The sequence below is a fragment of the Candoia aspera genome, chromosome 4 (genome assembly GCF_035149785.1).
Source record: "Candoia aspera isolate rCanAsp1 chromosome 4, rCanAsp1.hap2, whole genome shotgun sequence".
Classification (NCBI taxonomy): Eukaryota; Metazoa; Chordata; class Lepidosauria; order Squamata; family Boidae; genus Candoia; species Candoia aspera.
In genome coordinates this window covers 85,746,300-85,769,311 of record NC_086156.1, presented here as the reverse complement: position 1 = coordinate 85,769,311, position 23,012 = coordinate 85,746,300, and the positions used below count along the sequence as shown (strand labels likewise).

Here is a 23,012-nt window from a genome sequence, read left to right as displayed (position 1 = left end):
ATTTCCCACTACTGTCCTTGCTAGTACAAAAATAAAGGATAGGTTTTACTTTGTTCCATCAGTAAATAAAAATCATCAATAGACAAAACTCTAATAATCACAAGGCAATAAATGGAATCCTTACATAAAGAAAGTATGTTCTTGTTAGCCTTTCCTCTAAGGTGGTTTTATTGGCCTATTCTGGGATTTAACTGCAACTTATTTGGATTTTAGCATTGGTTACCGGGTTGTTTTAATTGCTGTAGTTTATAAATTTTATTATTTGCTGTTTTACTATTTTATGCTGTTTACTGTACTGGGTGTTACTCTTGTAAGTCACCCCGGGAAGGCTATTATCTTTAAAGATGTCCCTGAGATATTTTAAATAAAGGAATGCCTTGTGGAGACCACAGAGCGCACTCTACAACGCAGGGACTATTCACATGCTTTGCCCTAACGCTCCCCATGGGGCTGGCTGGCTGCTATCCACCTAAGGCTCCAACGCTGTGTGCAGGGGCAAAACCTTCTGCTTTCCCTTCTTACCACTGGAATTATATACTCTTAACAACCTTAAATGATTGACAACAGAGTTCAGTGGGAATTAGACATAAACTGAACAAGGTTCTTTAATCATGCTTGCATCATTTTAATAAAGCTACAGTGAAAAAAATGGCTTAAACCACCTCCTCCTTTTTTGACAGAAATGAATACATGACTCCCAAGCCAAAGAACTGTGGAAGTGATTCTGGACTGCAGCCCTTACAGCACAAAGGGAGGTAAACTTAGCAAGTGGGATGCTCAGTGGAAAGCCCCTGAAGTGAAGAGCAGCTGGAAGTTACAGTAGTTTTAGTTTGTTTGAAGCAGATCATCCTTGTGTGGAAATACGACTACTGGATCTTGGTAGCAGAAATCCAGAGAACCACTGCATGGAAGCAAAGAGAAGTGGTTGCTTGGATTTTTGCAGGCCAGATCTGGTAGTCTCACTGTGTAGCATCTAAAATTTCAGGCAGCTTTCCCCAACCTAGCACTCTCCATATACTGTATATTGAACTACAAATCCCATCATGGGCCACAATGTCTGTATTGATGGAAGAACAAATCCTCAACAGCTAGAGGGTATACAATTAGGAAAGAATGGTTTAGTAAGTACACACCTTTAGCGCCCAGCCTAGCAGCCAAAGACAATCACAGGGTTCTTTCCAATGGCCAGTTTTTCCGTCTCCCAACTAAATAGAAATAAATGTCCAAAATTCCAGCTCCACTTCCTTCCAAGGAGCTTTTTTTTCCTGGATCACCATAGCCCTAATTACTGTGCTGCGTTCACTCATCCTAGGCCCATCAGTGCAGTTTATCTAGCTCTCTTGTGTCTTTTTGGAATGTCCATATAGCTTAGATTGTCCTTGCCTATGTTAGGTTTTACGGTATATCCTAATAATCGTACGTGGGCCAAGGAGGGAGAGGCTACCTTGTCCTGAGTAACAGCAGCAGCCCACTTCATCTATCTACATCAATTTCCCAATTTTTCAGATGGGAAACCCTTCAGATTCCAGGGATGGAATTTCAGATTCTCTAGATTTAAAGACATCCATTGCAACTTTGTACTACTTGTCCATTTTAACACAGTGACCCTGTTCATGTGACATGCTTAAATGCATAGGGAGGAAGGGTTAGGGTGTCACCAAATTACCCTAACCCAGTTAATTAATCTTCATAACTCAGAAAGGTTCATTTTAGCCCAAACAAGCCTCAAGTTTGTTTGGAGGTAAACTAATTCAACCTGGTGAGCCATGCTGTGCGACCACAGTGCATGAATCAGGCTACCATATCTGGGTTGTAAGAATCTTGGTGACCACTAGATGACAGGAAAAAGATACTGTACAGAAAACCCTCTTTGCTCCTGTCTAGTGGTTTTCTGGAGTTTTGCAACCCAGTCATAAGAAACCCAGTTTGCTCATGGCACTTGTTCTAAGATATTGTAATTGGGTTGGTATGATTCTTATATACATAAATAATGGATGTTGGTAGCAAACAATAGCTGCATGATTTATCCTGTCTCTGTCCACATGCAACAACAAATTATCTAAAGTGATGTGGGAAGGGTGTATTTGAAGTTGATCATGAAAAACCTGCACTCTTTTGTACCTTTCCAGCAGTTTTTATTCCAGTGGGATTCCAAATGGGGAGTAACTTCCTTTGGAAGAAGACTGGGAAGAAGCTGCTTCAGTGGAGAGTTCTCCCTCACACACCACCTATTCCATATACTTCTTATGTATAAATAAGTTGAATTTTGTCATGGTAAAAAAATTTTTGGACTTCACAAGAATCTTTTAGAAAGTTAGCAGAGACATTCCAGCAAACAGAATAATTTAGGCTTCCCTGTTTAGACAATATGAACAGATTCAGTGAAGAATTGTGTGAGACAGGATCACAGAAGGATACAATTGCTCCAGCAGATGTACATAAGTGAAGAAGTTCTACTCCCAACCACCCCACACCCAAGGGCTGAGCTAGGCCTTGCAATAAGCAGTTGATGCTAAGGAAATTATGCTGTTTTTTTTCTCTTTATGTTAATTATGTGTTCACTTCTCTGCTTCACAATTTTGCAACACTGATTTTTTTTCCAGCAGTTTTGTAGATGCACGGTCAATGCAGTTAGTTGTAAATTAGGTACAACTAATCTTGCATGAATCCTTTTCTTTCTTTTTTAGAGAGTATTTCTTGTTAGGTTTTTAAAAGATTCTTGCAAGGGGGCCTAAGCCTTATTCATGGGTCTGCCATTGTAACAGCTCATTTTTCATTATATAACTGGCTATTTTAATGGTTTGCATTAATCTAGTTTACCAGCAGACAGATAATTGTTTCTTTCATCAATGTTGGATTCCATATTTTGTCCCAGCCTCTGCACATGTTTTTCCTTCGTGCGTGCCTCTCTGTGTGCCTCTCTCACTTCAGCAGATGTGAAAATAAATAAAGATAAATAAATCTTGATGCTATAATATAATTGATCAAGTCCAATGAAATGTGAATTTAGAAGGCAGGCCAGGATGCTTGCAGCTACATAGGAAGGTAAAAAAAGATAATGGGCAAAGGTAATCTGTTTTATTCATAAGCTGTCTTCTCCAAATTCTCAAGAGCCAGAAAAAAATTACATGTTGTAGCTCATGGTCAAATAAAGGATTTCTTTATGAAAATTTGCTTGTGCATTGACCAGGTGAAACAGGTTTAAAAAGCTGCTGTCTTCTTCATCATGCTCTCCTAAGCAAAATAAACAACAGTTTGAACAAAACCCACTTTTATTTGAAATATAGATGTTGCGTAACTTGTAAAATTCGAAGCCAATGGATATTTTATTTCACCAATGTATCTTCCAAGATCACCAGGAGTCGAGCTTGACTCAAGAGAACCTTTACCTTGTGTATTAGTGACTTGTTATTAAACATGGAGCATACTTATTACTCCTGGGAAGTGTTTTTTAAAAAAATTACTATAGTTATGATCTGATTCTATTTGTGTAGACTATATTGGTTGTATTTTTGTAAACACTTGTAAAGATTTGTTTTACAAGGCAACGGCCCATGGCAATGCTTCATATGCTCATAGTAATTTGTGAGCAGGCATATTATTTTTCATTTATGAATTTTCTAGTATGACATTTAGAAAAGTGTACATTTGTATTATGCTTCAACTATATGAATGTTCATTAGAATTAATCAGAAATAAAGTCAGCTTTTTAAAGAAATGCTGATTAAAATTTCTAGGAATCCAGTTTCAGTGTTATATTCTCATTAGAATTTTGGGTATGCAAAAATCTGTATACAGTAATATATTTATTTAAAAAAAATATAAGAAAGAAAATCTGTTTTAGAAAGCAACTTCACAAATCAAAGGCACAAAATTTTAGTAACAGTTTTTAGTAATTGTACTAAGGGCCAAATTATGTGAATATAGGATTAAATTTCAACTGAAAATGGGAGAGGAGGTGAGCTGGGCCACTGGCACTGACAGCAGCCTCTTTCTTATGGCATAAAGTCTCCAAAGGGTTGATTTTTGACAGGACCATAATACATGGGGAAAGGATTAAACCTTTACCGTACTCCTCATTCAGTGTGGTTTCAATCCTAACCTCTTTACCCATAACATCTATTCAACCCTTCTGCCTAAAAGTGAAATATAACTATATTTATATAACTATATTTATTGTTATATAAATATAGTTGATTCAGTAAATACTGAAGGGCAAGGATATAAATCTCTAAATAAATCAACAAACAAACAAATAAATAAAAATATTATAGCTGCAATAAATAATTTAACAAAACAGAAAATAGGTTTAAACTTAAACTATTGGAAGTCACGAAGAGTCGGAAGTGACAACAAATAAACAACAATTGGAAGTACTAATCTGGAACATGCACAAGAAAATTCTAAACTATTTCTCAGAGGGAAACCATTTTGTTGAAACAAGCTGAGATTTGATACATTCAGTTAAACTATTTCAACATCTCTTTTGGTGAGAGAAGCTATCTCAACGTTGGTGAACTTGGACAAAGAAGAAGCACCTGGGATTGGAAGATTCAGATAATCAGGATTAAGGCAGTGGGTGAGATTACAGTAGTGGTATAATTTGACTTCTTACCAGATATCACTGACTGCAGGGCATCCATGATAATATGTGCAAAGGCATTCTCCACACTCTGCAAAAAGTTGTTCCTTTCAGTTGTGGTACTGAAAACCTTGCAGACTTTCTGCATCATTTTTACAGCCCAGTCCATGCAATAGAGGTCCTTCTCACACACCTGGTAGAGCAGAAACATGAATAAAACAAAATTTGCTGGATGGTAGGTTCTTTGCTCCCACCCTTGTGCTTTTCAGTCCAAAATAATAAGACACACACACACAAACACACATATATAAATAATAGCAACTTTCATAGGGCTAGAATTTTTAAATTGCTTGCTTGCTTTTTGATGGTTTGACTTTTTTTTTTTTTTTTTGCAAAACTTAGCTTAAACTAGATAAAGTGGAACATCCTTGCTCTGTAAGCATTCCTTGCAATTCTTCTTGGTTCTCTCTGTAAGGTCTTTCAAATAGAAGCACAGTCCCAAAAACTGGGCATGATCCCCCTCCCCCCATCAAATACTACTGTAACTATGGACTTGCAAACACAATTTCCATGTAATTTTAAGACAATGGCATTTTATTCATGTATGAGGATATGATATATCAAGGCAGCAAATGCAATGTCATAAATAGCAGCATACAATATTGCTGTATGGTGCCTAAAATGTCTGTGCTTCCATTGGAGGGAATAGCTCTGCCTACTTTCTGGGATTTCTTTATAGCAGTGTGGAGACATGGTTAGGAAAAGGAGGCCAGACTTTCTGGAATGGCAGCATTAAGAGTTTGGAAGGCACTAAATATTTGCCACCATGGAGAGCAGAGAAGAATTACCTCTTAGTGGAGCTGTTATGGGGAAAAATAGGAGGAGTGCTAGGTATGCCACCTTGAGCTTCTAAGAAAAAAGAGGATGTAAGCTAGCAAAACAATTTATTATCTCTGTCTCTGGTGAAGTGGGGGAGGGATGTGAGTCTCGATGGGACAAGGCGCCGTTACTGGCTGATTGGCTGACAGTTCTTTGTGTTTGGCTATTAGTCAGAAATGGCAACTGCTGATTGGCTGATGTTTACTGTGAGCCCTAGACTGACAAACACATAAAGGTACTGTCTCATAGTGTCCTGCTGTCCAAATACATCTGAAAATGGTCAAAATTACCAGGTCAGTCTTGGCTGGAATGCAGGAGATATGTGGCAAACAGTGCCTATTGATTGATTATGTGCCATCAAGCCAGTGTCGACTCTTAGTAACCACGTAGACAGATTTTCTCTGAGACGAACTGTCCCTAACCTGGTCTTTCACATCTTCCAACAGTGCATTCATTCATCACCACTGTAACTGTGCCTAAAGACAGGCTCAATGGAGGTGTGTGTGTGTAAAGAAGAATGGTTGCCTTCAGCCCAGGGGTAGGAAGGCAAGGTAAGCCAAAAGTTCCTGCCAGAAGCTTTGCTGAGTCACACTAGCATGTGCCAGCTTTCAAATATATTGGCCCATCTCAGCATCTGAAATAAATCAGCTCAGCTCCCCAATCCAGCAGATATCATGAGATCAGGCAAGTTCAGAGCTGATTTTGAATTGTGCAAAACTCTCACAGAGGGGTGCTATCAGCTGCTACAACACCTTCATTCTACATAGTATACACATAGGAAGCTTAGCTTAAAACATTTCTCTTTTCCTATAATTAAAGGTGCAGGATTCCTGCAGTCCTCCCACAAGGCTCACCACCTGAGAGAAAAAGGAGGAAGATGCCCATGTAATCTGTATCAATTTAAGATACAATTATTAATACGAAGTGCTCTGATAAATATACTGTAATGCAGGCAAACTAGGACATTTGGCACATCTGATACCTCAAGTTAGATATGCTGATCCTGCCTGCCTGCCCGCCTGCCCACTAGTTACCAAGAAGGTAGGTAAGTGTGGCAAAACCCCCAGTGTCCTATGACTTCAAGGATTGCTGTAATGGAAGTTTAATGAAAATGCTTTCCCCACTGGCAAATAAAGTGACATTATGCAAGCAGCAATAAAGGAACTGCATTTGATGCTGCCATAGAAACACTCTAAGGCAAGGTAATTAGTCTGCAGTATTTTCAGACATATATTAATTTGTCTCTTTTTAAATGTTACTGTAGTTAGTTAATTCTGGTGAATTGCCTGAAACTGCTACAGAAGAATTGGTATCTAAGGGCCAAATTAGACAAGACATCAAATACGTCATTGCGCTTAACACATTTAAGGCTTTATTCATGTCTAAAGAACACCAGGGAGAGGGGATCCAAACAAGCATCCTAGAGCACATGAGAAGTGTGTTAACCCTTATTCTCCATCCTGATTAAAGTTTATTTCACTCAAAAGACCTATTGGCTCTGGAACTAAGCTTTCTTTGTTGACAATGACAGCTTTCTCTCCATGCCAAATGATAGTTTTGGAGGGTTGTTTTTTTCTCGTGGAGATGGGAGATTTTCTATCAAATTGCATGGATAGCTGCTCCTTCCTAAATACTGTCATCCTCATCCTGATCCACCCCATTCACAGCAGATATTCTTTCAGAGAACTGTACCAGATATATTAAATGAAGTCACCTATTTTGTGTCTTGGTGTGTGTGTGTGTGTGTGTGTGTGTGTGTTTGGCCCATTCATAACATAGGGAAGAAGAAGGTACTATGTGAGGAGTGAAAACTATCTGTCAATTACTATTCACCAAAGCCAGGAACACCACCAGCTTTGCCAGTTCAATAGCTCGTCCATTCACAGCTTTACTAGCCATAAACGTGAAGCAGATGTTGTTTCCGCACAAGATAAGAAGTCGAGCGCTGTTTTCAAGAAGCCATTCCTGAGGGACTACTATAAAAAATAGAGAAAGATTTTATATACACACACACACACACACACACACACACACACACCAGAACACGTATAGTAGTCACACATGCATGCTTTACTTTTAACTTTTATTTTCTTACTTTTGAAAATCTTCTTGAAAAGATAGGCAGAATACAACACCATTTTATCTAGTCAACAAGACAAACAGTAAAATAACATCCAAACAACACATCTACTTCACATTTAAAAGGTTATATGATGAAACTACTGTAAGATTTAGCTTCCGTGCTTTTGAATAGATGATGCAATGAGCATTTTTCCTTACAATATATTTAGCTTTGTTTTGTTGATAGTTTTCAGTTTAACAGTGCAACCCTATAACATTCAAAGGTTAATCCCATGGAATTCACAATGGCTTATATTCAGCTGAGGGAATACAGGAAACAAATGTAGGCTGATATTAACTTTGTATGTACTGTAACTGCTGTAAAGAACATCGCAAGTCATATCTTTAAATTTCTTTCCTTCTTTTTATTTTTTGCACTTTTTCTTTACCTTTCCTTTTTAAATTTCACTTTCTGTACTATGTTTATCTTTTATCTGTCTAAAAATCTTGAATAAGGAAACAAATGTAGGATTATGCTATTGGATCATATCAAATCCTTGAATGAGTAAGTTTCTTTGTTGTTTTTGCAATAATCAGTTACCTAAGTGCTCCTCTGGAATAAGTTTTCCAGTCTGCAGTCACAACATAGTAAATGAAACCTCTGGGTGAGGTCATCCGTCACCACGGGATGAGGTATCATCAATATGCTGATGATACCCAATTATACATCTCCATCCCGGGTGACTTAAGTGATGCTGTGACCACCCTCTCTCGGTGCCTGGAGGCTGTAGGGGTCTGGATGGGGAACAACAGGCTTCAGCTGAACCTTGGTAAGACAGAGTGATTGTGGGTTAGGGGCTCCTTGGCATCTGGGAACTTACCATTTTTGGTTCTGGATGGGGTTGCACTGCCCCAGACAGATCTGGTGCGGAACCGGGGGTTCTCCTGGACCCACGACTCCTGCTCAAAGAGAAGGTGGCAGCCAAGGCCAGGGGAGCCCTTGCCCAACTTTGTGTTGTGTGCCAGTTATGCCCCTTCCTGGATTGGGAAGCCCTCCAGTCAGTCACTCATGCCCTGGTCATCTCCTGTATAGACTATTGCAACATGCTCTACATGGGGCTACCCTTGAAGAGCACCTGGAAGCTACAGCTGGTTCAGAATGTGGCTGCATGAGCAGTTTTAGGAGCCCCAGGGATGGCACATATAATACCTTTGCTGCGTGAGCTGCACTGGGTGCCAATTTGCTTCTGGGTCCAATTCAAGGTGTTGGTTATCACCTTTAAAGCCCTATGTGGCATGGGTCCAGGTTACCTGAGGGACCACCTCACCCCCCATTACATCGACCCATCCCACCCGGTCAGGCAGAGAGGTCATGTTACAGACTCTGTCCATGAGAGATTGTTGATTGGCAGGGTCCAAGAAGAGGGCCTTCTCCGCCGTGGCCCCTGCCCTGTGGAACATATTACCACCAGAGGTAATGCAGGCCCCCGCTCTCTCGAAAGGGAGTGAAAACCTGGCTTTGCCATGTTGCTTTGTGCGGGAGGGGGGATAATCAATCATAGGGGTGTGGTTGGTGCCGTGATGCGGCCCTGAGGAATTTTATTGAGATTGTCCATTCGGAATTTTATATTTTATGTTTATATTTTTTATGATGCACTTGTTTTTATGATTTTAGTGTCTTGTTATTTTAATTGAAAACCACCCAGAGTCACTTGGCAAGATGGGTGGTGAAGAAATGTGAGAAATAAATAAATAAATAATTGCCAAACCACTAGGGACATTAAGCCAATACAGTATTCTCTGAAACACCAAATTCAGTAAAACCATCCTGCAATATCAGTAGAAAAGCACAGCAAGAACCAACTTGTAATTTAATATTAGTCCTTGCTTAGCTACTGCCTCATTCAGCAACTGTTCGAAGTTATGACAGTGCTGAAAAAATAACTTTATGACCAATGCCTGCATTTACATCTTTGCAGTCCCCCAGTCACATGAGCTACCTTACAGTCAATATGTATTGTCCTGTACCTGACCTGTTGTTTTTTTCACCCCCTGCTTGCAGAGCTGAGAGACTGGAGAGGAAGGGATTACAAGAGTGTAAGCAGGCACACAATAGGGAATACATTGGACTGTTTGCGTAGCACGCTCACACTGCCAACACCAGCACATTGCTTTTGATGTGTATTTCCCATTGTGTGCCTGCTTCCTCTCTTGTAATCCCTTCCTCTCCAATGAATGTAAATACAAATATTAATTCCCTTCTTGCGAATTATCCCAGCAAAGAGGTGAGCATTCCAGAGGACGGGGAAATGGGGAAAAGGAAAGCACAGTTGCTTACCATTTCACTTAATGACAGAGCTGCTGATCCCAGTTATGGTTGCTAAACAAGGACTACCTGTACCTGATGATATCTTGGATTCAGGTGTGAAAACATACCTGCAAGCTCATCCACCAGACTGATGACGTCATCAGCTGTCCATTCCTTTGCTTCTGTGTCATATAATAGTTTAATAGCATCTGCTAGCCCTTTCAAACTAGTTTCATCTGTTGGGCCTTGAATCATTTTCTGCCAAACAACATGTCCTGAATGGTATTAAGCATAAGAGTGACTGAGATTGAAATTTGGCTTGAGACACCAGTTAGCCCTATCCCCTACCTATTTCTTGAGGTGGAAAGAAAGGCAATTCTAGATTCCAAATAGCAATAAATTATTGCTGCTTGCTGGAAAATTATTAGCAGGATTGCAATTAATTTTCTGCATGCTTGATATGTCATTTCTTTTCCTGTTTTCAGGCCCGTAAGTGAATACTTCTGTCTTTGCCTTATTAATTAAAATGGCTTACCATCCACTGTAGATGCAGGCCCAAATATTATATATAGTAGCCGAGCTTGATTTACCATTGGCCATGGCTTTAAAATACGGGTCAGCCAAAATGCTGAATCACTCCGATGGATCCAATGGTTTAAAAGTACATTGCGGCAAAATGTCCTTATCCTCAATTCCAGTTTTCGGGCATTTCCTAGGACAAATTAGTAACATTTAGGTATTAGTCTGCATTTAGAGTATTCTAATTACTTTTCTTTAATCTGTTCAATTGTGTCTGATTCTCGGAGGCTGCCTGGACCAGTCCCTGCAGTTTTCTTGACAAGATTTTTGGAAGTGGTTTGCCATTGCCTCCTTCCTCGGGCTGAGAGAGAGTGACTGGCCCAAGGTCACCCAGCTGGCTTCGTGCCTAAGGCAGGACTAGAACTCACAGTCTCCAGGTTACTAGCCTGGTGCCTTACACCAAACCAGCACTATTCTAATGTTAAAACACTGTAAATTGTGTGAAAAATTTATTTGGATGGCACTCCTACAAGTTTAAAGACAGTAGTCACCATTGCTTTCACAGTTCTTTAGGGTGTCACAAGACACAAAAGTCCAAATTTATAACATGCTCACAAACATGGATTATTTACCAGGTTTGCTGTTGACAATTGTCTGCATTCTCCGAGGCAAACTGCTGAACTCACAGAGAAAATTGTAAACCCGATGACATTCAAATTCATCCCAACCAGCTGTTAAGGTCTGAAAACATACAGAATAAGCCAATAGAAATATAAACAAAAATGTTTCAGAGCTTGAAGTCTTAGCTGAGTGTATATATATTCTGATACGGCTGTTTTATTTGCCTGTTTTGTACTGTGAAATTAATGAAAGTGGCCAGTGACAAAGTATAGAAGATGATTTGACCTGGGATACAGAGACAATCCTCCAAATACTAAGATCTGCAAAACCTTGGGAGGGTGTCTTTACCCAACTATGAATGGAATGAAACTTTACAACATACAGTTGTAGAATAAAGTCTATACTGCATGCAGTAATGGACTCTAATGCACAAAAGCTTATGCCATAATAAATACATTTATTTTTAAAGCATTACTAGTCTATCAGTTGCTTTTACCTGTAAAAATACTCCATAACATTGTAGTCCCAAACAGTGTAAAGGATCTGAGCAGCCACTGAATTTGAAACAGGAAATCTATAAACACAGAAGAAAATATCCTTCAATTTCCTTATGTTATTTCAATGGGACATAGAAATTAACAGATCCAATGTTTCTTGGAAAACAACTATGCTTACTTCTGAAAGTATTTTGTGTATGTACTTCAGTCTCTCTTTTGTAGGGAGCAGTAAAGTGCACCTTTTTAACAACAAGCCTAGAAAGAAAAATCATATAGAGATATTTGAAAAATGTTCTTGTGAAGGTACTTTTCAAAACCTATAGGCCTATGTTAAGAGCCAGGAGCCCATTTGTTTTAATTAGGGCTTTCAAGTTTGGGCTGCAAAAATATTGACAACCACTAGGTGACAGCAGAAACAGAACCCTCTCTCTTTTTGCCATCTAGTGGTTGTCTAGGCTTTTGCAGCCCAAATTTAGTAGCTCTATTTTTAATGGGCTATGATTAAGCTTGTATGAGTACCCAGCTTGCTGGGGAAGGTGATGACTGGGGAAGGCAATGGCAAACCATCCTGCTATAGTCTGCCAAGAAAACATCGCTAAAGCGGCATCCCCCCAAAGGGTCAGACATGACTTGGTGCTTGCACAGAGGACCTTTCACCTTTCACATGATTAAGCTACATATTCACAGTGCTTATGAGCAGCTAGATAGGATTGTCAGGAGGAGGGAATCCTTCAAATCCCACAAGATTTTCTTCTCCAGTTTATCCTTTCCTAGTTAAGCTTACATGCTTCTCTACTACCACCACGCATGTTTCTTTTCCAGTGCTTCACTGGATATGTTTGAGCAAAGACTAGACAGACATCTTTCAAGCATGCTTTAATTTATATTTCTGCAATAGCAGGGAGCTTAGATTTAACAGTCTAAATGGCCCCTTCTATCTCTATTATTTTATGACCATGAGTACTTCTGTTTCTTAGAGTTTAAGCCAATGGTTCTGAATTTGGGCATATCCCAGGGATAATGGAGCAATTTGTAACTGCTTGTTTGCAAGTCAAGGATCCAGTTTGGGATTGCTGCTGCCAAGATGCTTGTGTAAAACAACAGTCTTTTTTGGGGGGTGGGGGAGGGTAACATCATTATTCAAGACCAAGAAAAGGAGTAATTGGGTCAAACAGTTGAAGAACCAGTGATTTAAGTTCTCAGAGTTTAAGCTCTGAGCAAAAATAATGCCATATATCTATTTTTGTACATAGCATCTTATAAGTACTAAATGAACATCTACTATTTTCATTAGAAATTGTAATTTGATTGGATTTCCGGTGAAGATTCATGGTGAACTAGATATCCCTGAAGGAGCAGGGACAGCACTGTGGCAGAGATCAGCGGCCAGATGGCGAATTCTCCAGATGTCTCCAGAAAAAAGAGAGATTATGAGATTGCCCACTTGCACTCTGGACAGCTGCTCCTCATGAGTACACTGTAGGAACTGAGGTTTTTGTGGACAACTTGTGAGTCAAGCAGCTGGGAGTCAAGGGATTTCAACCAAGCTCACAGCTGTAATGCAGCCTGTGTGGACATAAGGTTTGCCAAGCCTCATTTCTTAATCACTCTTGGAAATGGCTTCTTAACTGCTTTTTAGCTGTTAGGAGCCTTTGGATCAACACGTTTTATAGCACTGGGTGGATTTCCTTCAATTCTTAGTGAAAGAAGTTTTAAATACAAGTTTAAGGACTTTAAAAAATTCTTTTTTTGGAATAAACAGCAAAAGAGTGATTAGAATGTTGATTTTGGAAAGTTACAAATGGATTAAGAGTCCAGATGGATTTGAAATAAGATTTTGAAATTAATTATAAGAATCCTTCCCATGGGAAAATGCTGTTGTTTTGAATTCTTAAAAAAAAAATGATAGGATGGGACTTTGAAGGTTGGACACTAAAAGGAACCAGAAGGAATTAAAGATTACAATTAAAGGAGAAGAATACTTATATCTGACTTACAAATACAGAATGGAGCAAAATACTTTAACATTGGACATATTGAAGGATATTTGTGAACAAAGGACCCAGAAGTTAATTTTAAGAGTGTCTGCCATTATAGATAGACTGTGTTTAAAAGATGTTATGGAAGAGGAACAAGTTTTACCGGACAAGACTGAGACTGATTTGAAAGTGGATTTAAAAATGACAGGCTACAAGAATAATATGGAAAAAGATACTACATTGGATATACAAATGAAACTGGCTGATGTCTTAATAATTAAAAGGGATATACAAATAACAAACCAAGAGAGTGACCTGGATTCCTAAACTGAGTTTACAAAAGAGATTTGTTAAAGTTTTGAAGGATTTTGTGAGAAGAGAAAAAGAAAAAATGAAAAGAAATCAAGTTCTAGGACATTATTTGAACGGATTAAAGATCAAGATGGTTAAAAGTAAAAGGAAGGAATATAAAGTTGGTTTATTTGATCAAGGTTAAAATAGATATGTTGTTATCTCTGGTAACCCTTAATAGACTTTTGCTGACCAGGATTGAACATTGAGGCTTTATTTATTTATTTTTCAAATTTCTATCACTGCCCATCTCTCCCAAAAGGGGACTCTTTAAGGATTGGTTTATAGATAAAAGATGAGTTATGGGAAGAAGAGATCATTTGTTGTATTTTAAGAGAAGGTGTTAAGTTACTAAAATTGTTTATACTTGTTGTGATGAAGGGGGAAGTCGTTTCTTTATATATTTTTCTTTTTCTTTACTATATTCTTATTTTTTCTTTTTCTTTCTATTTTTTCTTCTTTTCTGCACTTTCTATTTTTCTTTCTATTCTTTTTTATTTTTTATTTTTATCTTTTTAATTGTAATGTTTAATAAAATTACTATTAAAAAAATAAATTGTAATTTGATTTATTGCCATTTATTTCAAATGAATGCATGGATTTAAGCAAAGTCTAACAACGAGATAAGATGTGCATCCATTTAATCCAATCCAATATTCCATTTAATCCAATCTAATATTCTTTCATATAACTCCTCTCTATCAAGAGGACTATATTCAGCTCCAAAACTCTAAATGAAGTGAGGAAAAATCAAAGTACACCTCTTCTATTCTGTTTGGTTCATGCTGACAACGTTCTAGATTCTTCAAATGTCCCAAAGGCTGTGTTACCCTTCCTAGGGGACAGAATCAAATAGCTCCATATGAATAGTTTTATGGATCATTCTTTGGAACTGAACTCTCTGATGCTTCTTCTGCTGAAACCTGAATAGCAAAATATCTTGGAAATGGGTGTTGTTTTAAAAGGCCACATAAATAACATCCAGATCCTTGAAAACAAGATGATGTCACTCTTATAGTGATAGTTACAGAGGCATCCACAAAGAAGGGGTCAAACAAGTCAAGATGGCAGCCACAACCATGTGATCTGAGCCCCATCCCTTTTTTATGTGTGTTGTGATCTCATGGTTATGGCTGCCATCTTGACTTTTCGACCCCTCTGCTGACACCCTTGGATAGGTATTAAGCATATTTGAGTTAAAAGGAAACTCAAGCTTGAAAATAAGGAATCAAATCTACTATCTTTTTCTCTCAAAGAAAGAGACTTTTTAACAATTTTTCAAGCCATTGCAAAGGAAAGATACTGTAATTTCAAGCTGTTTAAATAGCACATAAGATAGATGTGTTAAAATAGATGTGTTTCTGGTACTGTATTCCAAGATTGAGAGAGAGAGAAAGAGAGAGAGAGAGAGGAAAAAAGCCTGTGGAGACTTACAGTTTTTTTTTCTTTCAAAAATCAGGATATATAAAACTTTCTAGATATTGGAAATATATTTAAAGCACAGGGAGGAAAAGGGTAAAGTAGGCTATGAGGGATAAAACAGCAGAAACATATTTTTTTTTTCTCAAACCAGAAGCTAAAAATTAATGCATGGTAATGGATCACTGTTTTTAGAATAGGAAGATCTAAGCCATAACATTCACTGAGTTTGTGTTGCTATTCCAACAAGGCTAAAGAAAATCACTAGAAATGCTAATTTTCAATCATCTTTTGATCTCATTGGATTCTACCTGCCTCTGTTTGATAACTTATGGTGATTTGCTCATAGATCAATTTAATGAAGTGCAAAAGTGTAAGAAGAGAATAGCGGGAAATATGTGTTAACTATATTTATAGTTAGGATTGCCATAGTTAGGGCTGACATATTCTGTGCTGCAGAATTATCAAATGATATTAGTATATATCTGCTATGGGGGAATTTGGTTTGTGCTACAGCTACCATATTTGGATTGCAAAACTCTGGAAAACCACTAGATGGCAAAAAGGATTGTCTTGATTTTTATGGCTGAGATTATGTTAGCCCTGCGCATGTACCATGTACATATGATATAGCTAAGTAGGAGAAGTTAGTTTAGCCACTTTGGGACTAATATTAATCCTTCTGGATTAGTTGTGGAGTTCTTTAACCGCATTGTATGACAATGAAAAGACTCCACTCTTGCTCCTTACCCCATTATCTACATCTACTATCCGGTGCTTATGTTGTAGAGTTGAAATTGAAGTGTTTAATTCCTTTCAAAATCAAACTGGTAACTAATTTGCATTGTGTTTACAAAACACACTTCTTAGTTACTAAATTAACCTATTTTAGGAGATTCCACGATACACTGAACTAACCAAACAACCTGATTTCACACTGTAAAATAAGCTACAATCAATCAATCAATTAAAAAAAATCAAGCTTAGCATGTAATTGACCTGGTTAAGTGTGTCATATACAGATTCATAAGGATATTAGTTGTTTATTGCCATTAGTTATTTGTTTACTTGAATGGCCTATTGCTGCAATTTTACCTTTGTCCCATGGCCCACATGGTCTTTTTTCACTCCTAGACTATACTTTACACAGCTGTTATACTTCTGCTTTCCATACTTTCAAACACCTAATCCTTTCTCTTTCAGCCAACATAATTCCCTGGTGTATAAGAGGGGAAAGTAAGAATGTATGTAAAATCAACCAAGCCTTGTTTGTCATTGGCGATTTCCATGGTCTGTTGCATTTAAATGAGGGAAGTGAGTACTGGGACAGACATGCCATTAGTTATTCATTAACTGATCAGCATCCTGAAAATATTAGCTCACCCCCAGTATAGATAACATATTTTGTTAGCCTGCTGAAAAACATATAGGATAGTGCTGAAAAACAAGACTATAAATCATTATGCCAACAAGATATTATATTGCTACAGCGAAGGCTGGATTATGTCAAAGTTTGGCATTGTGGAAAGGCTCTGAGTGAAAAGAGTGCCACAGATAAATGAAAAGAAGCAGGGGGAGGGTTGCAGAAAACCAGTGACAAAGACAGAATAAGTTGCATGGAACAGAAGAAGAAAAAAGCAGCAGCAGTAACTGGGAGTTGAAGCGTTGAAGTCTGGCAAAAATGCTGAAGACAGCTAGAGAGAGATGATGACATGATCATAATAATGGTGTGGAAAGATTACTTTGGCAGAGGCTCCATGAATTTTGTAAAGCAATACATTTTTCAGATTTCTGTTCCCATTACAGGCAACCCCTCCCCGCAGTTTAAAATAGCAGTGTTGCAGGGAAGAAGTTAACTCTCCTGCTCTCTTTAACTATTGAAGTTCCCCTTAATCTGTTCTTCTTGCACTACACCAGATTTCAGACATATATCTGAAAAGATAAATATACATTTGAAATCTCACAGGGGGAAAAGCAACAAGAGTATTACAGGAGAAAACAAAGAGTTGGGGAGGCACAGTTAAGTATCTTGCTCTTTCACCTACATTATCACTGATATTTCCACAGACTCTGACACCTGTTTATCATTAAAAATAGAACATCAGTTCATAATAGAAAAACAGAAAAAAAATCACAGAGCAGTTTGAGGAAGCTACAATTCCCTTTCTATTATAAATATAGTTTCCAACAAATAGTTCCTTGTATTTATGCCCAAATTAATTTTTGCTCACTATATTACTCTAGATCCTGATTTGACATGCACATTAATTTACTACAGTGAAACATTTTTCCTATCCTGCAATATTCTTGTTTTCTCTCAATAAAAATAATGCAATTTGAAGCTGGTCTCTCTTCAGTCAACTGAGACTTTTCTATCTTAATGTTTTTCTATCTGGTTGAGCTGTTTCCTGTTTTGGAATATCTGAAAAGCTTAAGGAGTGGGGGGTTGATCACCTAATGATCTGTAATGTTCTAGATTGGAGGATCCTTTTCTACAGCCAGATAGCTCATGGTTATGAAAATCCTGTGGCAAAAATCTTCTATTTCCAGAAGGAGTTGAGATGTAATTAATAAGACGGTTGCTGATACTCTTTGATACCATGCTCATCATGCTGATATCCTTCACTGAATAAAGGAGAAAAAGAAAAGAAAAGGCAATTGTTAGGCTTTATTCACACAGTGGTTCCTCTTCTCTTTAATTCATCAAAAAAAGTTTGGGACTACTCTTAAGCCAAGATTGGCATGTGGTCATACACATAGTTGTGTACATATGACCTCTTCACATGACATATGTAGGACCCAAAAATTAAACAAAAATGGCTAAATCTTATGTGATAGCCAAATCTTTCAAGTTTTTGATATTCCCATGAGATTTCAAGCAAGATTTAATGATCTCGCAAGATTTTGACAATTTTTAAAAATAATACTTGTTCAAATGAAGTAATGGAATTTCAGACAACCCTCTCTTGTCAAACTAGAATTGCTAGTACTAGCTGAAACTAAATCTGTCCACCCCAAACCAGTAATACATGCATGGACGCACTTGTGTACTATATGTGTGTGTGTCCATCCCTACCAGAAGCCATAAAAAGGATAGGGCCAATATAAAACATTAAATTAATATTAAAATATAAAATTAATATTAAAATATAAAACATTAAATTAATATTAAAATATAAAATTAATATTAAAATATAAAACATTAAATTAATATTAAAATATAAAATTAATATTAAAATATAAAACATTAAATTAATATTAAAATATAAAACATTAAATTAATATTAAAATATAAAACATTAAATTAATATTAAAATATAAAACATTAAATTAATGTAATCAAATTAATTGCTTGTAAAATAAGGAACATCCTTATTTTTTATATTATATCATACCACTTCTGAAAAACCTTGCCTCAGAAAACTGCAGGGTCTTGTCCAGGCAGTTTCTGAGAATTGGACATGACTGACTGAATGAATGAATAAATAAATAAGGTGCCCCATTTACAAATGCAGTTGATCCCCATCTGCATATACCAACCACTCTCTGTCATAGACAAGCTATTCTCAAACACAGAAACATACAACATATATACATACATTCCCCTCCCTTCCATAGGAGTCTATGAGCAAGTGACAAAACACGCATCACAACATAATCTCCATTGCTTAGGTACTTGTGTGGAATGTTGCAAAACAAATACAAAAGGACTGAGCTTGCATCATGATGTCACATTTTGTTATGTTTGTGTCATTATGGGTAACTACAGCTACCTAAGCTTCCTTACAGCAGAAATAGCAAAAAGGAAGAAAAAAACAGGATGTAAATGAGAAAAGGGAAAATGGCAGTTGCAGTGAAAAAAGAAGGGGAACTGAATGGAGGTAAGGTAATGGGAAGGGGTACTGTAGCTGTGAAGGGGGAAGGATGGGCAAGAGAGGAACAGAGGGAGGTAGTAAGAGAGCTCTTTACCATTACAAAACAGTTAAATTCACCAGGCAAACAACCTCTCCCATGCCTAATCTTCAAATGCATCCAAGCTTTGCAGTGGCATTGTCTGCAGTCATCCACACCTCATATTCATTCATTTTCAACAGTTTCCTCTATTATCAGCTTGGGACCCATTGCTCTAAGAAAACACTGGAGAAATCGGTTAAGAAAACTCATATGACCACATATGCATTTTCCCACTCCATGTCCCTGTGATCCCATATTGTCTTCTTTGATGGACAGCTGAGCGAATTTAGTTCTGGCTAATTATAGTGTAAGAACAGCTCTGAAGACAGTTTTCAAGTCCTAGTACTAGAATTCAGCAATCCAAGATTGGCTGTGGTAGGAACAAATCTGAACTGGCACGGAGCTGTGTTTGAAGGCCTGGGAAATGAAAATTGTGCTGGTGTGCAAGGGCCCTAAACTGAGTCAACTGGTGGCTTTGGAGTTAATTCAGATAAAAGGGATTGCTGTCTGTCTCCTAGCTTATTACAGCTTAAGTATTTTCTCCATGTCAACACATGGTCAAAAGCTTATTTTTAAGGCTGTGCAGCACTTCCGATTGAATGGGTTCTATGTTCAGGCTCCCACCTGCTCTGAAGCAGCTTCTGGAGACTGAATCCAGAGAGCTGCACAACTCTACTTATTTTCCTCTCACATATTCATTTAGATTTAAGAGAGTTTAGCAGTTCTCTGCTTGGTGTGAATTTTAGCTGCTGAACTTCCTAAGAAGTAGGAGCAAACAGCAAACAAGCCACTGAGGTGAGTAAGAAGAGAATAAACAGAAAGATAATGAATGTGTACAAATGTATTTACAATCAGTAATTGCAGTAGGTGCTTGGGGTGATCTCAGCCTTTCACTCGCTGTGCTGAAAAACACAGGCCATCTATGTCAGTACTGATACTGTCTTTAATTTTGCCTATTCCTGCAATCCTCCAGGAAGGCTGCTTGCTTTTTGAAAAAAACATGCTTTAAAACATTTAATGCAATTTATTTGGAATAAACATATGTGAAGCATGCGGCAAGAAAGGCAATGGTGCTCAGGGCAGCCAGAGCAGAGAGTACGTGGCGTAGCCTTTCTTCCACTAATTTTTGTTTTTCTTCCTTCTCCTACTGGTTCCAATAGAACTGAAAATAAATACATCAACTCCAAGTCTAAGAAAGCTCTGAGGAACTTTGAATATAGTAGTTCTCTAAAGCAGGTTTCTCAAGCAGGGTTCTGTGGAACCCTAAGGTTCTGCGAGAGGTCACTAGGGCTTCCCTGGGAGATCAGGATTTATTTAAAAAATTATTTCAAATTCTGGCAACTTCACATTAAAGAGGTAAGTTTCATTCTTTATTTTTAGTTTAAGAACACTCTTAATGCGTGTACACAGGCCTACACATAAAATGAATATACTAATTTTGTAACTTCTGGCCTATATTTGAGCCTGAATGTGCAGGGGTTCCCTGAGGCCTGAAAAATATTTCAAGGGTTCCTCCAGGGTCAGACAGTTGAGAAAGGCTGTTCTAAAGTGTTCCCTGGTCAGCTACTGACAATGTCCCTGGGATGCAACTTTTTCACACTGGTCTTTATCAAAACAGTGATTGTGGAACAGCTATGCTTCCAGTCAAAAGGGCTTTCACTGAGGCTTCTTCTCCAACCAAAGGGAGGGAGGCTCACAGCATCCTATGGCTTCTTGATTGTCCTCTCAGGGACCTAGAAATCTACCCTGAATTTACATCCTAATTTGATAGCGGCAATGTGGCTGCCATTTTGCATGTGGAGTAGGACTGACTCACCTGAAAGATACTCTAAAACCATTTGAAATATTTCTAAAGGAAGGGCTTTGAAATCCCCAAGTGTGGACAGAGATGCAGAATCTGTTTGCAGGGTGTTGTTAAATTTGCTGGAATGGCGATAACTACGTCGATATTTTTGATTAGGAACCAAGGTATAGCTAGTTCTTATAGGAGATGTCATCCTCCTTTCTTGTTTCATAAATTTATCCTGAAGAAAAACAATTAAAATCCAAAAAATGGGGAAAATTAAGTCAGTAAAATCAATAAAAATAGGCAGCACAATGGCGTATTTTTTGGTTGCTGCATAAATACAGCACATACTAAATACTATATGGTTGATGCATAAAATTAACATTTTGATGGGATTCCTGATCAAGATCATTGAAAATCAGGCTTAGTATAGAGCTGGACCATCTAGACTTGGATTCCTCATTAGAAGTCTAAAACATCAGAGTGTTAGAAGCAAGCAGAAGGAGTATTGCTCACAAATCAAAATCTTCTAATTACTTAATTTGGAAAAATGATCCAAACAATAAGGAGAACACTCCTTCCTCAAATTCATCATGATAATCAGGAAAGCTGCTATGCAGTGTTTTGGATTTAATCTCAGAAAAATGCTTTAGAGTGCATAGGTGAGTGTAGCACCTCTCTGAAACACCTTAAAGCAGCTTTGCTGTCTTCTATATATCGGAGCCACTGAGATAAAAGATGTGGCTGCTTGAAGACAGCCAGGTGCACTGAAGCACTTTTTGAAAATTTAATTTGAAGTACTGTCGTAATAATAAGCCCTAATAGTTAACCAGTCTTAATTGGTAACAAATGCCTTCCAAACATTTTTTCCCCTAAAGATTTATGATTGGGGGGAATATTCTTCTATCTCTAATTATCTATCAAAGAGAATATTTGTAGCTCAGAGTTGAACTGTGGAATCCTTGGTGCTCTCTGAGCCTTGTTGTTTTCTTGCAGACATTTCATTGCCAGACCAGGCAACATCTTCAGTGCGAGCACCAAGGACTCCACATTTATAATTGTGCCAGTTTACGTAACTTTACCTCTATAATTATTTATTTCTTCAAGAATGCTATCATTACTAGAATTTTAAGTTTTTAATTTGTACATAGCCGACATATTCAATAAGCTATTGGCTAGCTTAAAAATGTGTATTAGCTCACATGCAGACGAACAACAGAGATATCATATAATGATTCTTAGGCTTCTGACAGCCTTTGCTAGTCTATCTGAAATATTTTTGCAAGAAAATCTATATATGCAGGCCTAGGGAGGCTGAAAACTGCTTCAAATCAGTCAAAATGATGGCATTTATACAGATACCTTGTGATTCTTTTTTCATAGAAAAAGAGCCAATATTAAACTTTCTTTCCAGACTTGAAATAATTTAAATACTCATAATTTGCATGTCTTATGTGTACATATTTATTTCAGTAATACAACTTATTTCTGCACTTTGCATTTACCATTTTGCAAAATATGTCCCAGTAGAAGCATAACATCTGACAGCAGATAAAATGTTTTGGCAGGTCTTTATTCTTTCTGGGCTTTTTATAGATTTTTTTAAAGGGTAAATTGAATGAAAATTATAATTACTCCATGCTATTTTCCTGCCAATATAAGTCAGAAACATTGTCACTGCTTCTGTACTAACACAATTGTTCAGAATTTGAAAATTAACATCTATGTTTCTAAATAAGCCATAACATCCTCTGTATGCATTAGGTCATCCTGATTCCCCATTTTATATAGTCAGTAATGGGATCAGAAACAACAGTGCTGAGAGAAGCGAGCAGAGAAGGGAAAAAGAATCTACTCTCAACAATGCATTTGGCATTTTTCAATAGAATATATGCTTCCCTTTATAAAATAAACATTTCTGCTTCCTATTGATAGTTCCCCATTTTTTTCTTACTGATTTAGGTTTCTGCTGTAGGGAAAAAAGCAAAACAAACTTAATTCTAAAGCTTATTTATACAATTTTAACCCATTTTTCAGTGTTAAAAAACAAGCCCAA

At 37.5% G+C, this 23,012-nt stretch overlaps 1 protein-coding gene across 1 annotated transcript; it reads right to left on the bottom strand.

Moving 5' to 3' along the window:
* Positions 1–3,066: 3,066 nt before the first annotated feature.
* FBXO47 (F-box protein 47) lies at positions 3,067–21,189 on the bottom strand. Its single transcript, XM_063302814.1, has 10 exons — positions 20,987–21,189; positions 17,671–17,841; positions 11,646–11,722; positions 11,467–11,544; positions 10,982–11,090; positions 10,366–10,542; positions 9,959–10,105; positions 7,295–7,437; positions 4,616–4,775; positions 3,067–3,234 (listed from the first exon to the last, which is right to left on the bottom strand). Exons 1-10 carry the CDS (start codon positions 21,183–21,185, stop codon positions 3,125–3,127), a joined length of 1,371 nt encoding a protein of 456 aa, XP_063158884.1. The 5' UTR covers positions 21,186–21,189; the 3' UTR covers positions 3,067–3,124.
* Positions 21,190–23,012: the final 1,823 nt, after the last annotated feature.

Coding starts and splice junctions, on each gene's coding strand:
- FBXO47 (XM_063302814.1), bottom strand. CDS start 21,185: ATGAAACAAGAAAGGAGGATGACATCTCCTATAAGAACTAGCTATACC. Junction 11,723..17,670: donor AGAACATTACAGATCATTAG/GTGATCAACCCC, acceptor TTTTCTTTCTAG/GCTTGTTGTTAAAAAGGTGC. Junction 4,776..7,294: donor TGGTGGTGTTCCTGGCTTTG/GTGAATAGTAAT, acceptor CTGCTCTACCAG/GTGTGTGAGAAGGACCTCTA.